At 41.7% G+C, this 16,872-nt stretch overlaps 1 protein-coding gene across 4 annotated transcripts in view; it reads right to left on the reverse strand.

Moving 5' to 3' along the window:
• The window catches only part of Pde9 (phosphodiesterase 9), a 67,190-nt gene that overhangs the window by 12,486 nt on the left and 37,832 nt on the right, over nt 1-16,872 (reverse strand). For 2 of the 4 annotated variants that reach the window (XM_066742895.1, XM_066742898.1), the window contains 5 exons: nt 11,126-11,223; nt 8,555-9,408; nt 5,126-5,250; nt 4,699-4,906; nt 2,820-2,934 (listed from right to left, as the gene is read on the reverse strand). In XM_066742895.1, the coding sequence (XP_066598992.1) occupies nt 2,820-2,934; nt 4,699-4,906; nt 5,126-5,250; nt 8,555-8,699 (593 nt within the window). In that variant the 5' untranslated portion in view covers nt 8,700-9,408; nt 11,126-11,223. The remainder of the gene's footprint in view (nt 1-2,819; nt 2,935-4,698; nt 4,907-5,125; nt 5,251-8,554; nt 9,409-11,125; nt 11,224-16,872) is intronic. The other 2 variants (XM_066742896.1, XM_066742899.1) reach the window with 2 other exon arrangements.

Below are 16,872 nucleotides of genomic sequence, written 5' to 3' on the forward strand. Positions count from 1 at the left end.
TTAGAGGGGATGGAAAAAATTAGTAATGGTGTGCGTGGAGCTAGCTGAATAAGCTTTATAGGAATAAATGAACGAATCTATGTATGTATATTACGCTGTGTATCGCAGCAGCACACTACAATGGCGTGTCTGATTCTGCAAAAATCACATATAAATTAATTATATCACGTGTGCAATATATGCTGTGTTTGAAATACGTATATTCCATGTTGTGAAAGAGTACGAGTGTAAAATATTTGAAAGGATATTCCGTGTGTGTCGTAGCTAAATTTGCTAGTCCCGAGAAGAGTCAGCGCCATTCTCCTGGTGGTGCTTGACGAATATCGATCCGGTTTCGAGCCGCAGGTGTACAGGATTACACAGTGCGCATTTGTAGGATTCAAGGACCCCCGGAAAAGGAAAATCAAACTACAGACATTTTTAGAATGTTTACAGCTCGCCATATATTTTTCAAAAGCATCAGTATTAAATTTAATGCCTAAATCGATAATGGCAAATATATATATATATATATAAATAGAAATAGATTATTAATCCTTTGCGTAATACCTTTTCGCAGGTCGGAAAGTTTCCGTTTCGACGAAAATCACATCGATCCCTTCTTCTTGCGCTCCGTGCAATGGGATTAATGAAATTTTCATGTTTAGCTTGTAGCGCGCGCGCGTCAATGAAATTGTTAAGTCACATGTGTATCGTTTGGTAGGAGACGACATAGCTGATGAGATATTCGAGTTCTCCCGCACTTGACGTTAACATGGAAAATATGTGTGTGGAGAATCTATTTTCATTGTATATATATATATATACAGGGTCTTTTCCTAACAGCGGAGCATAAGAGATTCGTGTTAGTTGACTATAGCGCTCGGAATGATGGAATCTGAGAGCGCTGATTGGTCAATATTGCGTAGTACCAACATATAATAGGCCGTTACCAATAGTTGGATACAAAAAATGAGATTCATCCGCCATATTGGTGTGGAGAATGTTTACATGCTAATCCTAGCAGAAAGAGGTGTAAAATGGAGAAATGTCAAATGGTAAGGTTACTAAAGTAAACATTGAATACTTAGAATGAAAATAAAGAATATTCGTACTTTCCATTCATTATTTTCAATGTTTACTTTAGTAACCTTACCATTTGACATTTCTCCATTTTACACCTCTTTCTGCTAGGATTAGCATGTAAACATTCTCCACACCAATATGGCGGATGAATCTCATTTTTTGTATCCAACTATTGGTAACGACCTATTATATGTTGGTACTACGCAATATTGACCAATCAGCGCTCTCAGATTCCATCATTCCGAGCGCTATAGTCAACTAACACGAATCCCCTATGCTCCGCTGTTAGGAAAAGACACCCTGTATAAAGCGAATATATCGCAGCTGGCATTTAATCCGTAAACTTCCATAATATTGTGCACAAAGCCAGTGTATCGATTGCCTGTTTTTCATGTAGGTGCACCAATCCATTTAATATAGATTTAATAACCGTAGAAAATTTTTAAGTATAACAAAGGATCGATGTAATACATTGAACATTTTGCCGTTGGAATATTAGTCGAGTGAAAGAGAATAGCCCGAAACCGTATAGCGCTCGCTCTCCTCCGTTCAACCATATTGTACAAAATTTTCTTTGGTCAGTTATTTTCTGGCTTCGTACTTGCAGAGATATTATTGCGAAAAAGTCCAATGGGAAAAACTCCATTTTCAGACACTCAATTATCCACGGGTTATGTTTCCTCGTGCGCTAGACTTTATATCGCGCTTGAAAACGTCGAGCTTTCGCGTAAAGTATATTTCTTTACTTTTAATCCATACATATAGGATCCGAGAGTTATGTAAGAAGGAAGGAGGGAGAATAAGCAAAAACGCGTGTTCCAAAATTATACCTATATATGTATATATATAGGTAAATGAAATAATTAGAGGAGGGGGGGGGGGGGCGAGAAAAGAGTGTGCGAGCGTGGTAGCTATATATATATATATATATATATAGGCATAGCGCGCTGCATGGGCCTCCATCTACAGTCGAGGGTTAAAAGGATTTTTCTCTATAGTTATATTATTCCCCATGGGGACAATTATCGGTGGTTGTGTATATATAGGGATAAGGTCGCGCGGAGGGACCACCAGAGAGTGAAAAGTATAGAAGAGGCAAAAAGAAAAGGGGAAAAAGCTGACGAAATATCGTGTCTCTGGTTGGATATAGGAGAGGGGGGAGAGGAGAGAGCAACGTTGAATTATTCATAGTGGCGAGGAGGACCTCGAAAAAAGATTTCAGTGTCGAACAATTCCGAACTCAATCTCGTCTCCTGGTCACCTATGTCTGGAAAATACTATTTGCATTTGATGCTGGCAAAACAGCCCTGCGTGGTATAGGTAAGCTAAGGTAAGGTAAGGTATGATAGTTTGGGGTGTATATACATATAGATGGTATATAGGAGAGCAGGACAAAAGGACGAGAGAGAGAGAGAGAGAGAGAGAGAGAGAGAGAGAGAGACTCGATCCCTTGGCATATAGGAATTTCAACCAGAGCATTGTCAATTTCGGTCGAGCGAGATGCAAATTTTTGGTGGAAACGTGCAAATGTTATAATACTCGCGATATATCGCGAGCGCGCACTGGCGCAGAGAAAATGTTACATTTTATCATTTACCCGCGGCAATGAATCATCGATGAGCGTAATTGTAAAAAGCCAAAAGAAAGATCGAAAAAGCATGTAGTAAATTTAAATATATTTCACTGTTAAACTAGCTCTGATTAAGGATCGTGAAAGGGAGAATAGTCGCGTTATAGCGATTGGATAAACTCACCATATCTTCAGGAACTTGTCTCGTACTTTGCGCTTTACTGCGTCGCTTTTCCGTCGGTACTGCAATCCGTGACACGTTTCCAAGGAGATCGGGTCTGGAAGCTGCTTATTAAAGCCTGAAAATCAGAGCGAGGTCGAATTTAGTGATAACTCATTAAGATGCAATTAGGTATGATCGCTGTCGCAGCTGCACGAGAATAATATCATCAATGTGATCGCCACCGCCATAGGTATTCTCAGATATAGTGTACATGTACAGGATGTCCCACGAACGATGGTCATGCCAATAATACCATCGGATAGCTGGGACAAAAATCTAAGTAAAAAAGTTGTCAAGACATTTTTCCTATAGCACCCTTGGTTAAAAAGTTATTTGCAATTAAAGATTTATCGATCACATAGTGTAGTTCCTTTCTAAAGAGGAAGATTGTTTTGGTCGCATTACGCGAGGCCAGAAAGATTCTGCGAATTAAAATACTAAGAAATACGCAAAGCCAAACATCCACTCGAGCCTATTTCAAGTGGTTGAAGGTCGATCGGCTGTTTCGAGTTTGAGCGCCATAAAAACAATCAAAACATAAACACACCGTTTCAATAGGCTCGAGTGGATGTTTGGCTTTGTGTTTTTCTTAGTATATATTCTAATTCACAGAATCTTTCTGGCCTCGCGTAATGCGACCAAAACAATTTTCCTCTTCAGAAAGGAACTATATAAGTACTATGATCGATAATCTTTAATTGCAAATAACTTTTTAACCAAAGGTGCTAGGAGAAAAGTGTTTACAACTTTTTTACTTAGATTTTTGTCCCCTATTCGATGGTATTATTGGCCTGGCCATCGTTCGTGGGACACCCTGTATATGTACACAGAGATTTGGTAATTTTTACATAATTGTTGCCTTAATATTTACAGGATGGCGCGCGGCCTGTGTATTTACGATAATAAAAGCATGCAATTGCAGTGGAATTTCTCAGCAGGTGGAATATGAGAGACCATGCACGGCTGACCTATTTCAATTTATTCTACTTTCTTCGACCTATTACAGTCTCGAGTGAATAGCTTCGCCTACACAGTCTCTACATCGACCATGCAACCACCAAAGCGAATCGGATCAAAGCTAAATTAAACCGATGTTTATAAGTAAATTTGCATAAAATTTCAACTCTGCAAATGTAGTTTATCGCGAGTGATCTCTCGGAAGCGTATATATTTATGTACGTATATACATGTAGGTAAAAGATACAAATTTAGTGAAATTGCGATGAATTTATTAAATATATATATATATATATATATATATATATATGGGAATGATTGGTTAAAAAGTGGATAATGGGATTTAGAGTTGACAAGACTTTGGAAACAAGTGAAGAAGTCGCGAATGCGATGGAGCGCCCAGCGCGCTCGCGACTATATAAGTATACCTATGTAGGTATAAGGGCCAGCCTGCAGAGATGAGACGGATGCCAGATATATATCTATAGGTAACTCGCTTTGCAAGCGTGCGGATTAATCGAGTTGGCCGATAGTTTAAGTTTAAAGTAAGCGAATTTCATTTGTGGCAACTTGCGAGTTTCCGGACATCCACCTTGGAATATATATATATATATATATATATATATATATATATATATGGCCTCCTCCTCCTCTGCCATGCTTTATCTTAGCTAGCCCATCGCGCGCTCCAAAGTGAATTTCTCAATTAAGACCATTCCAAAGTATGCCGCTCTCATTCCTTGTCCAAGCTGATAATATAATTCTTCCTATTGAAAGACAGCAGCTGCAGCTAACGAGCTAGCGATAATGAAAACTTAACCCGGCATAAACTGATTGGAATCACTATTATCGGCAGATTTCCATTTCTTAAACATATATTTACCCAGCCAGCTGAGCTGCTCAGTTTTTTCCAGTTTCGTCCTGAAATGATCGACTTGACATTTGAGTTGTTGCAATGGAATGGAAGGCTCTGTCCAAATTGCGTCCCAATGATCTCGGAGTTGCCGCTCCACGGCGGATACCCGCTTGTCGATCGTCTCTAGCACCTCACCCTCTATCATTCCCGAAGTAGCAGGATGAACTCCGACAATCTTTGACAAATTATTCAATGCTATATGTATATATATATATATATGCTCCCTTTATTATTTTCAAACAATAAGAATGACCATATATAGGAGTATTTCTTCAACTACTCTCTGCACAAGTTATAGGTATATGTACACCCTTATCGCCATACGGATAATAGAGGCTTAGGAAAAAAGGTGGAGAAATTATAGATATATGTATGTTTGAAGGAGGTAGCTCACTCGTAAGATATATGGCTCCTCCGGAGTATTCGCGGACAGGTGGTTTGAAATATTTAGAAGCTTGTCACGTGTGTAGAGCTTGACAATGTCGAGAGGACCAGCCTCTGCTGCGCTTCTGAACAATTCTGAAACACATAAACCAAAGGATTGAGAAATTTATTCCTTATAACGTGTCATATGTATATATCTATATATATATATATAGTGTAGAAATATGTTGCTCATCTTTTTTAAAGTCATTGGAAAATATTAGCCCGCGCATATAACGGGAGAAGTATCTCTCGAGGAATAGCCGCACTGTACGCTATAATGTTCCATGGGAAGAAAGGCTCGCATCATAAATAAAACAGTCTCTCTTTGGCCATAGCTCGCTTTATTCGTAAACTTTGTCAATAAACTGTGCGAGTTTTCTTAAAAGATACGGGACAAAATGAGTGATAAAAAAGAGTTTTGTATAATATAGCATACACGTGTAGGTAATAACGAGTGCATACGTTGTGGGTGTGTGAACTTTGCAAAGGTGAGAAAGGAAGATGATTATAGTTGAATAAGAAAGTGTGAGAGAAGATTTTCTCGAAAGGAGGTAGGAGGAGGAGGGGGTGGAGGAGGAGGAGGAGGAGGAGAAGTGGTAATGTTTGCTTAGCCGGCTCTTCGCTAGCTGTAATGCTAGAGAAAAAGGAGTGAGTTGATTGCACGAATAACAAAGAGCGAACGCGCCGGCTATAAGCTTGTCTCTCCTTTTACTCACTTTATAGCTCTTCAGTAAAATCCTCTGCAGATTTTCCACCGTCTGGCTATCGCCGTAGGTCTTTTCGATACATCTTAATTAATCTGCACGAATTGGCCAATGGGAGCTAGAAAACGCGCGCTACCGTGTGATAAAAACTGGCCAATATCGAAGGTTGAGTTGGGAGCAGAATAGGCGATTCGTATATATTACATGCATGTGCTGGCGTTTCAGCTGGATAACCGTGTCGCGTATTAGCATCCCCGTGGGATTGGGAAAACGTGCCGAGCTTACGCGAATAAGTAATAAGGCTTTGGGAATTCAAGCGCGCACAAGTATAGACCTTTCGAAGCTTCTCCCCAAGATTGCATGGAATGGAAGCTTCTTCAGCCTCGCAGTCTCGGCTACATTCTACCTTTCATCCATATTGGCCTGCCCGCACTTTTGTCATTTCAAGCGCGCATTTCTTACGTGTATATATATACGATAATCAAACACTGTATTCGCAAATATCGCGCGATATTATATAAAAAGATGTACCTATGTATGTATATTTTACGAGTTATTAATCTTTAAGGGTTTATGCGTGTTAGATACGATGTATACGAATCGAATCCGATATGCGTTTGACGCGAAGAAGCTTTATTGCCCCCGCGCGGGGGTCCGGTACTCGCGAGCGAGCGCGCCCGCGGTCGATGATCGAGCTATTCTCGATCCTGTCCTCGTGCACCTTGTCGTTCCAATGATATTGGCCTCAACAAAATAATGAATAAATTGAGCATTGGTGTCGGCACAAAAATATAATCGCGCGCGTCCACGGTATATATATGTTCGCATGATTCATCGTTCATTATTCTATCAGAGCCAATGAACTGCTGTGTGCATGGTAGAGGAGCGTATAGTATGTATATACATGTATGTATATAGCAAAGCCCTTTCTTGCTCCGTTCCTCGATCTTATTTTCTGTCCTTTCATTTTCGGACCCCGTACGCGCGCATGTATATTAAGTATATACCTAATATATATTATTTCACCGCGCATTCTTTATCTCATGTACGATTTACGCTATACCACTAGCGTACTTTTATCGCATAAAAATACACAAATAGCGCACGAATTTGCACGAGATATATTTTACATATGCTCTCTATATCGTATCCATATATAAATTTCCATGACATTCCCGTTTAAACGTATGTATTATTAAAATGGACATGTATATAAATTATTCATGCTGTATATCGATGAACGGAAAAGTTAATCCTTGCACGCGAGATGTATCAATGGAGGAAATTTCAGGGGAATGGAAGAGAAATTGAGAAAGGTAGCTTCTTTATAATATTACATATAGCTTATTGTATGGCGCATGCATGGATGGACGGGGGCAGCAGCTGCAACATGCTACACGTATATGGTGTATACTCGATGCACATCCCAATTTAAATTACATTAATTATCATCCGCATTGTGGCTATTTCCTGCTCTCCCTTGAGGTGTTATCTCTCGACGGTAATTACATTGAGTACCTCTACTAGCAACCACTTACGGGCACTTGTGTAATGTCCAAACGCACACACACGCACGCGATAATTAATCGATAAGACACGGCATGTCTATATATAGTTTAGGGGATAGAGTACAACTATGGAAGAAAGCTTTTCTCTCTCTCTCTCTCTCTCTCTCGACTCTGCCGACATGATAGGACTTTGAGCCATTATTCGGTAAAACTAATTAGCTGCTGGCAGTAGTATAGGATTTATCTTGGGGAAACGATCGAGTCACGTTTCCGAGCGTAAGTTTGCACAACGTCACGCGGCTGCTTTTATAGCTTCATCTTCGACTTGCTCGCGACCACTTGCGGCCACTTGCGACCACTTGCGATCACTTGCGCGCGCGACGCGACGCGACGCGACGCGACGCGACGCGACGCGCTTCTCGGACCTTTACCCGATAGACGAGCTTTCCTCTTCCCATTGGATCACGCGAAGCACCAATCCAATTAATTGAACCGAAAGGGAGAAGCATGCAGCGGCACCATGTACGACCGTTAGTCTCTCCCTCTTCTTCTTTTATGTATGTGCAGGAGCCTTATACGGAAAATACTTTGGAGCGTCGATTGAAAAGCGAGACGAGGAAGAAAAAAATACTATAGTCGGTTCGAGCGCGCGCGCGCGATCGGAAGGAAGAATATTGTTCATGCTGCCCTTAAAATTTATATGCTATATGTATATCAATCGGATAACCATGCAGGCTATTAAAACTTTGCAAGGGAAATTTGTCCCCGCAAAGCGAAGCCAAATTAGTCCGATAAACTGATTTCCCGTAACATGCCACGATCATTGCTAATTTACAAGAGCGGTAAACTCATCGTTGCTTCGTATGGTATAAATTTAGGGCTGACTAATGGTCGACCCGTTCCACTTAAAATGTGGGAAAACAGCGTTATTGGCCGATACGAGGAGAAAGGACGGATACTTGGAGGCGAGTGCATGCCTTCCATGGTACAACTGTCGAAGCAGTAGAGCGGGACAAGCGTATGCAGTATGTACCAGCTGAGCATATATCCGTTAAATTTTCATCACTTTTATAAATGTGAGGCGAGAGTTGCAGTATACGAGAGCATGGGGGGAGGGGGGGGGAGGAGGAGGAGGAGGAGGAGGAGGAGGTGCAGGAATAAAATGAAAGGTAGAGCTGGGCTGACCTTTGAGCTCCGTATCAGTAGTCTGGTCGGGCCTGAAGGTGGCAGTTTCCCTGCGCTGGCCAACGATAAAGTGGAGGTCGATGCTTTCGTCCTGGGAGCAGTCCTCGGTGGTGCAGCTGGCGCCGTTTCTTGGCTCCAGGTCCATGGCCACTGGTCTCCTCGGCAGGAGCGAGCGAGTCGGGGTAGCGAGGGATAGGAGGAGCGGCAGACTCTCTCTTTGGATCGGGATCGAGATCTAGGGTGGTTGATCCCGATGCGAGGGGTTGCTGCTGCTGCTCCCTTCTCCTTCTTCCGCTTGGCCCGTCGGTGAAATGGAAGAGCGACAACGGTGACAGATGAGTGACTGTTGGATGCGGAGCGGAGGGGGAGAGAGTAGTGGCGGCGGCGGCGACGGCGACGGCGGCGACGGCGGCGGTGGCAGGAGCTTGGAAGAAGCGAAGCCTCCTGCTGCAGCTGACGGAGATAAGTCTCGGGCCTAGCCGATGAGTCGCCGCGGCACGGAGAGGCTCGCGGGTCGGGCTTTGCTGCTCCCTCGACGAGCTCATCGTCGCATCGCCGCCCAGGCGGCACCCGCCGGGCCACCAACCCCCTTGCCCACTTCCGCTTCCGGTCCAGCCACTCGCTCCGACTCCGATTCGTAGGCCACGCGACCGCAATCCCACTCTAAACTCTGCCTACTGCAATTCTTCTCGTCACACCTCAGCTTCTTCTTGCTCCAGCTCACTGCACACTCTTTCCAATTCTTACCGATTATTCCCGATGATCCCGTTGATCTTGATAGACCTGGAGCCACCGCTCCGTCCTGCCAATCGTCTTCTTCTACCAGCTCGAGCCTCCCTCCCTCATTGTCCATCCTGCAACACCATCCAAATCAGACAATCTTCCCTTTTATCACTTTTCTATATACATGTATGCTATATATGCAAATATCATTCGATATATATATATACGCGCACATGTGTATCGGCTTCTTCTCTCGCGGTACGCAGAGGGAGCAAAGAAGACAAAAAAAAGTTTAGCTTCTTCACAGGGAAAATCAACTCGAGCGCATTTCTTTTGCTGTCAAGCTTTTCGAACGCTCGAAGCATCGACAACATCTATACCTACCATTTTCCACTCGAGACTCGATTCGTCAGCCGTGATTAAATGTAACCATTTCAACACACGCGCGCTCTCTCTCTCTCTCTCTCTCTCTCTCTCTCTCATGTCTCGCTGTGTTGTTTGCAGGAAATATGACAAAGAGTGAAATTCTATTGTACGTTCCGAGGAATTTATGGCGAGAAAATGAGAAAAGTGGATCGAGATATTCAATTTGGGAGGAAAAATGATTATTCGTGTTGAAAGAGGGAGACTGGGACATTAATCGTGGCGAGGCAAGGATTTTCGAGGTCGCAAGGAGTGTGACCGAATAAGAGTTGATACGGTACGGTACTGTTGCTCCCTCTCGCGCGATCTCTTCTTCCACATCTCCGCATCCTTACATCTAACAAAGGTATTTGCAAATAAAGCTTAAATATTAGGTAGAGGTCATTTATCCAGCTGTTATTTTTCAATAGAGAAAAGGGCTGTATAGACTCTGCATGGGGCCAATTAATGACATTCGTCTCTATAATTTGTCCCTTTAACAATCCCATAATAATAATAATGGCGTTAAATTGTAGGGAAGAAAAAGTGATTGACTCGCGGAAGGATGCGCGAAGGAGGAAAATCTCAGAGCGGAGGTCGAGTAAGAGAATTTTTCGAGAGTTCCGAGAGAGGTTGGCCAAAGTGGTCCAAGTGGATGGAGACGTGACTCACGCACAGGAGAGAGCCATAGAGGAAACGTGCTAACGAGGACCGGTCAATATTAATTTGTGACATCCTCAGCGCTCTCGGAGCGAGCTCCGTACTCGCCGCTGCGCGCCGTGCGCCGTCTCTCTGCCAACTTCCGTCGCGCGATCTCGAAATGGAGGAAGCTACCAAGACGACAGCCGCCCACGCAAACCTACAAATACCTCCCTCCCTCCGCCACACACACACATGTATGTGCGTGCGTATTATACTTTCTTCTATCCCCACTCTCTCATCTCCCATATTTCCAATCTATCAATTTCCTTCTCTCGACATTACCCGCGGCCCAGACGCTCGAGATAAATTAACAGTTGGAATTTTTACTCAATTACAAGTGGGGGGGGGGGGGGTGGAAAGGAGTTTGTGGGAGCTAGAGAGAGCATATCCTTCGGTCGAATATCGAATTGGCCGCGGCGACGGAATAAGTGCGTTTCTCGATACGAAGCGCGCAATAAATGTCGTGGTTGCGGATTGAAGAGCCAGCAGCACCATGGCCACCACATGCGCACGTTTACGCTCTCCCATATATATTCTCACGTAAATTTCTAATAACGCCACGACAGCTATATCCATATAGAAAGCAATTTCACTGTTTTTACAGCCAGTAATATTAACTGTCAAAAATTCAATCGATTTTAAAGTTCTCTTGGAATATTAAAATTATGCCTCGTAAAATGTTCTCTCTCCGCGAGTATCTACGCTGTATATATTATATAATATAGACTCCCCATCGCAAATTACCTCAGTTATCGTGCTCTCCGAGACGTCTCGCTGCCCTCTCCTCCTATTGACAAGCGTTGTTGTCCTCAAAGCCACTTTCTTCCTTCTCCTCGGCTCAGCTATCGTACAAACAATCGTCAATTATCAACTCCATTTCTTTCAATTAACTCTATATATATATATATATATATATATATGGGATAAAGAAATTATTCATTCAATTTATACAGTCGATATTCGTGCATGGATTAAACTCGTCCTCCCCCCTCCCCCTCCGTATCTCTGTCAGAGTCGTATATGCACCTATATCGAATAACTGCCAAGTCTCGTAGCGATACGAACACTGTAACTTTCTGACCCACATTCGCTCGAGAACTCTTTTGCCTATTTTTCGAGTAGCTACATACCTACCTACTATTCTAAAAATAGTTCTTCAAGGAAAGAACACGAAACATTCGTACTAAATGGTAGGAGATTTATTAGGCTTGCAAAAAATGGTAATTGCATGGTGTGACAGTGGGTCCGCCAAATAAAATGGTTCTGCGCGGAGGAAAAGCGTCTAAAAATAATGCACAATGGGGCCGACTATCGGCATGCGATCGATCGTTAACAGACAGACTAGACAGCGATTCACTTATTGCTCCATCTCTGTATATTAATAATCATTCGCGTACCGATCGTCGGCCATCGCGACTTTAAATGCTTTTCGTCCTCTGATCCACTTTATCTGGGGTGGTTCCTGCGTATATCTATAGGAAAGTTGAGAGGAGAGGCGCAAAGTGTGCGGGAGAAAGAGAGAGGGATGATATTTTTTATTAAAACAATATTAATTACGTTACAAAAGTAACGTATAAGTAAACTTGAAATAGTCCGCAAGGTTTACTATTGCTTGATGTGATGGTAGCAATTTTTCTCAAGCAAATCTTTGTATAGAGATTACTAACAGTTGGACGCGTTAAAATCATCAAACTTGTATTGTTTATAGCTGAGAATACATAAGAATATAGAGAGACTACTATTTGTGTGTGTTAGTTTTGTCAATGCCAAGTACAGACGCACCTTTCTTACAATTTACCTCAGTGATCTGGCAAAGTGCATCTAGATAAGGAACGTCCTTCGAAAGACACTTTGTTCAAGACCTTTTAGAGCCTATTAAGCGAAGGATGTCTCAAGGCTGTTGAAGATGCTGTGAGAAGATTAGCGCCCGTGGGATCCGACGACTCATTTCCGCTCAGCTAAAGTCCCACCACCCTCTCTCTCTCTCTCTCTCTCTCTCTCTCACACGCTCTACCCCCCTCGCACAACAACGATGAGCTCTGATTGACAAGAAGCTTACGTGCCACCCCCCCCCCCCCCCATTTATATATATACATGCGTGTATGTATACGTATAGTACACAATTGTTTTAAGACAAAAGTTATTGCTCCTCTCCTTCTCATTCAATGATAATATATCAAGACTTATCAATATGAATTTTTCACTATATCTCTACCTGTGATGTAAATAATTGAGCAAAAAGATAAACCATTAAACTGTATACTAAAATGTTTGAAAGAATTATTGGTATTATAATGGGGGGAGAGAGTCGAAACCTCGGCAGGAAATCCCATCAATCTATCCTGATGCGTCTCGTTAAGAAGAGTTTGTTTTCTTTCCACCGGAGGTCATCCGAATATTCCCTCTCCAGCTTGAAGTGGGCCAATCAGCATACCCTTTGACTTGCCCCATTTATAATCTTCAGTTGCAAGTGTCGACTCGGAGGAAAAGGTTTGTCACCCTCGCGCATATAGTATAATCAATAATATACATTTATTGCTACTCTCGAACGATCGTAGCTCATTGCAATCGTTGATTAAATTTCTCTTTGCTTCGAGAAATGCTGTTATTCATTATAGGTACATATATATATATGCTCGTCACATTTTGTATAATGACAGCGTGCATCAAAATAATGTTAATAATGAAGAAAAAAAAAGATGAGTATATACATATATATATGTATAGGGGTTGCTCTCCCGGGGATTATGGTGTGGTTACTATTACATTCGATTGATGCAGCTTTGGGGTTGGGGAAACTACTATATGTATATAGCTTTGGGTATAATAGATTTTGGCGTGGCGCGCCGATGCAACAGGCTGCTCATTGATAATGGAAGCTTGCTTTGTCGTGCATTTGCTGCCAAGAGCAGATGGTCTATACTCTCTTCCTCTTTGGCAAGCTCAGCTAGCTTTTCTCCATGAACCACCAGCCCCTTACACGTGAAAAGTGAATGAGAATCTAAGGAGTAGACTCTAACATGTAAACTGATGAAGGTGTTGATAAAGGAAAAATTGTGTCGATGTCAGAGGTAGGTATATAAGAGGGAGTAGTAAAATTACATAGGACAAGACTATAGAATTATTTTTGCCATTTGCCTTGTTTTTTTATATGAAATACCTAACATTTGCATCTTTCTTTCGCGTGCGCAACGAAGCTTTTTTCACCGAGAGCGAGAGAGAAAAATTCCATGTAGCGATGACAATTATTATACGCAGGGCGAGTCTCGTCTTGTTGCTCTTGCTCAAGAGTAAATGTATATATATATATATAATCACTTTTAGCATTTTATTATATTATTACAATGACTATAATTATGTTTATTAGCCAACGAAATTCTGTACTCTCTGCGCTCATTACGGGCTATTATATCAAGTATAATGGCCTGACCACGGTGAAACGTGCGCCAGGGAGTTTGCTAAATAGCTTGTTGGGGATTATCATTAATTATACTTGAGCAGCAGAATAATCTGCATTAATGTATGTACTGCACTATACACATTGCAGTCAAAGTTCAGCATCAATGCAACTGGCAGGAAATCGACAAACTCTTGGCAGTCCATTTGCTAGATACTCTGGCGAGAGGCAGCTTCTATACGTCAACTCGCACCCAACATTTCACTCTCGTTCCCACCTAACCTCCATTTCCTCGTCAATTATATACATATAAATAGTTTTATATGGATATATACGCATATAATTTGAAGCAAATAACGTATATAGAGGGGCTAATATGCTTGTGCATGTGTATCGAGGGACATGATACATGGGGCAAACAGTAAATAGTCTTCCTTTTAAAATGCACGTGTGCATATATACATTTTATTATAACGGCGACATTGAGACAAATTTATTTATACAGGAAAAGTCCTCGGGTATCAATTTCTCACGCACCCGTCGACTGAAGTATATAGATTATTTTGAAGGATGAAGCGCAAGCTATAGTGTACTGTTAAATTGACGTTACCAATTAATGAGAATTGCAGGGGCGGGGTTAACCACGTGTGCACATGCTAAGATATATAACATATATCTATATAATTTTTTATTAATGTGCGCTTTTCAAACGCGAGTATATCGCATGCATGAATGATTTTTTGAAGAAAGCACATTTAGCGGAAAGAAACATTTATAAATTGTAGCTAAGCAGACGGTAAAATATTGAGCCGGGTCTAATCACGTTAATTTACAGAGACCATGGCCCGACGAGATATCCGTTCTAATTAGTACAAATCGTTCTCCAGGCGGTCCCTTAAAGGTCATCCTGCGAGCGAGCGAGCGAGCGAGCGCGCGCGCGCGTTATCTCAATGAAATATCTTCCCCAATGAATTTTAACAGCGGTACAAGCAACCTTTACCATTGCTGCTATTTGCTTTTCCAAGACCGTACACTTTCATCATCGGAATTAATTGCTGTGCCAGACACCAAGCCGGTGGTAAATATTGTTAATTTTCAATTACGCCTATGGCTCGATCTCTATATATCCATTCTTAAAATTTCATTATACTTCCTTTTCTTATCATTTCTATACAACCTTATCCTCCCAGTATCATCCTTCTATAAGAAAGTATAATTATTATTTTAAAGAATGGTTTATACTTTGCAGAAATATATCGAACAATTGCAATAAGAGAGGGATATATATATAGGTGTGAAAGACGTCGCCGTATATCATAGCGAACGTACATTGAAATTAGATGGAAGCAAATTTCAGATGTATACAGATTCGCTTTGTTTCCTTGTCGTTACATTATATGTATACTCACACGACACAGATATTGTAATTTAAATAAACAAGTATATCGAAGTAGGCCGACTCGCGCGATATTGAGATTTCCATATCTTTTAGGATTTGAAATGGAAATTAAGGCACATGTTGATTTCTCATACGTTTAAATAAAGCCCCTCGCGCGTATTTCCAGTTGATTGGCAAGAAACTATAGGCCTGAAAGAGTTTCGAAAGCCTCGGCAAAAATTCTCGAAAAACGATTCTGATACCGCGCGCCCGAGAGAGAGGGAGATTAAGAAAAGCCATGCATAAAAGAAAGATTTGCAAAAGTACAATTGGATGGCTATTATATACTGAAGAATGATTAAAACTTTACAAGAAGAAGAAAAAAAAAAACTTTGAGTTATTTCTGTCAAACCATTAATCATCGATACTCATTAATTCAGCGTTAATTAATTATTTACATCCCAAAGACTACTCGATAAATGTCTTCTCCACTCGTGGCGAATTACAAGTACCTATATATCAATTATGATCGAAGCATGCATGTAAAAACAATGAGGAATAATAATGAATATATCGATATTGTAATAATTGAGGATAAAGATGATTTATATGGATGGATGGATGGATGGGTTATTAGTTTAGACGATCTTGGATGTGCCATGACGCGAGGAAGCCTATATCTATAGATTATTCGACATTTGATTAAGACAAATCGCTTTCAGCCGATTATGGTATCTGGCGTATACTCTTGGCGACATCGGCTGCTTTCCAGCTGATTTCACCCCAGCCAACCCTCTTTTATCCTCTCAAAGAACCTGCTAGCTGCAGCAACGACAGCTAAATCGATACTTCTCTGAGAATTATTGCGCCCTCAGGTACGTGTCTATTAAAGTCGTTGCTGCTGCGCTTCCACAGTCGTAAAAAATAATTTTTCCTATACGCGTAGGCATGGGAAATCTGCGTACATGCAACTGTCTGACCAATCTACCATTTATTACAAAATGTATCAATACGTTACTTTCCAAGAGAAAAATGCCAAGAGAGAACATCCAGCGACTATAAGAAGCGCAAATGCATGCACACACACGGATATATATATATATACAAGCTGCGATATAACACGTTTGTAAACTTTTAATAAATGCTTTTTCCTCGATAAATCGCGTAATTCCAAGGTAGAAATATTTCCCTGGAAAAATTGGTAATTTAATTCGTATACATAAGGAGGGAGGGAGGGAGGAAGGGGTTGGTGAGCGAAAATGTGCAGAAAGTACATCTAAGAATGGTTTACAGGCTCATATATATTTGTCGCGTGGATTTGCAGCGTGAGCGCAGCAGTTGTATGTATACGTGTACGTATTCCTGGGAAATATGGATATACGATAGATGAAATTGTATTACGCTTGCTCCGAATGTTTTATGATGGCTACGAATGAAAAACAGTGTACGCGTGGAAAGCCATATGGGGACTTTTCCAACGAGCGAGCGTTGTATCCCCGTAAGTGTCGACAGAGGCGCGCGCGCGCGCGCACGGACGAGGAGCGGCCCGGGGCCCGGGACGGCCGAGGCGTATAACATACTTTTCTGCCTGGACAATCGCACAAGTGCTCTCGTTTATAAAACGTGACGTGAAAAGATTCAGCGGTCTAACGAATGGACAAGGGACATCGGGATGTAATATTTTTCAAAGCCTGTGGCATCACCATTCCTTCTCAT

Source organism: Prorops nasuta, unplaced genomic scaffold, assembly GCF_024137725.1.
Source record: "Prorops nasuta isolate Cenicafe-Biocafe unplaced genomic scaffold, Cenicafe_Pnas_1.2 PNAS00032, whole genome shotgun sequence".
NCBI lineage: Eukaryota > Metazoa > Arthropoda > Insecta > Hymenoptera > Bethylidae > Prorops > Prorops nasuta.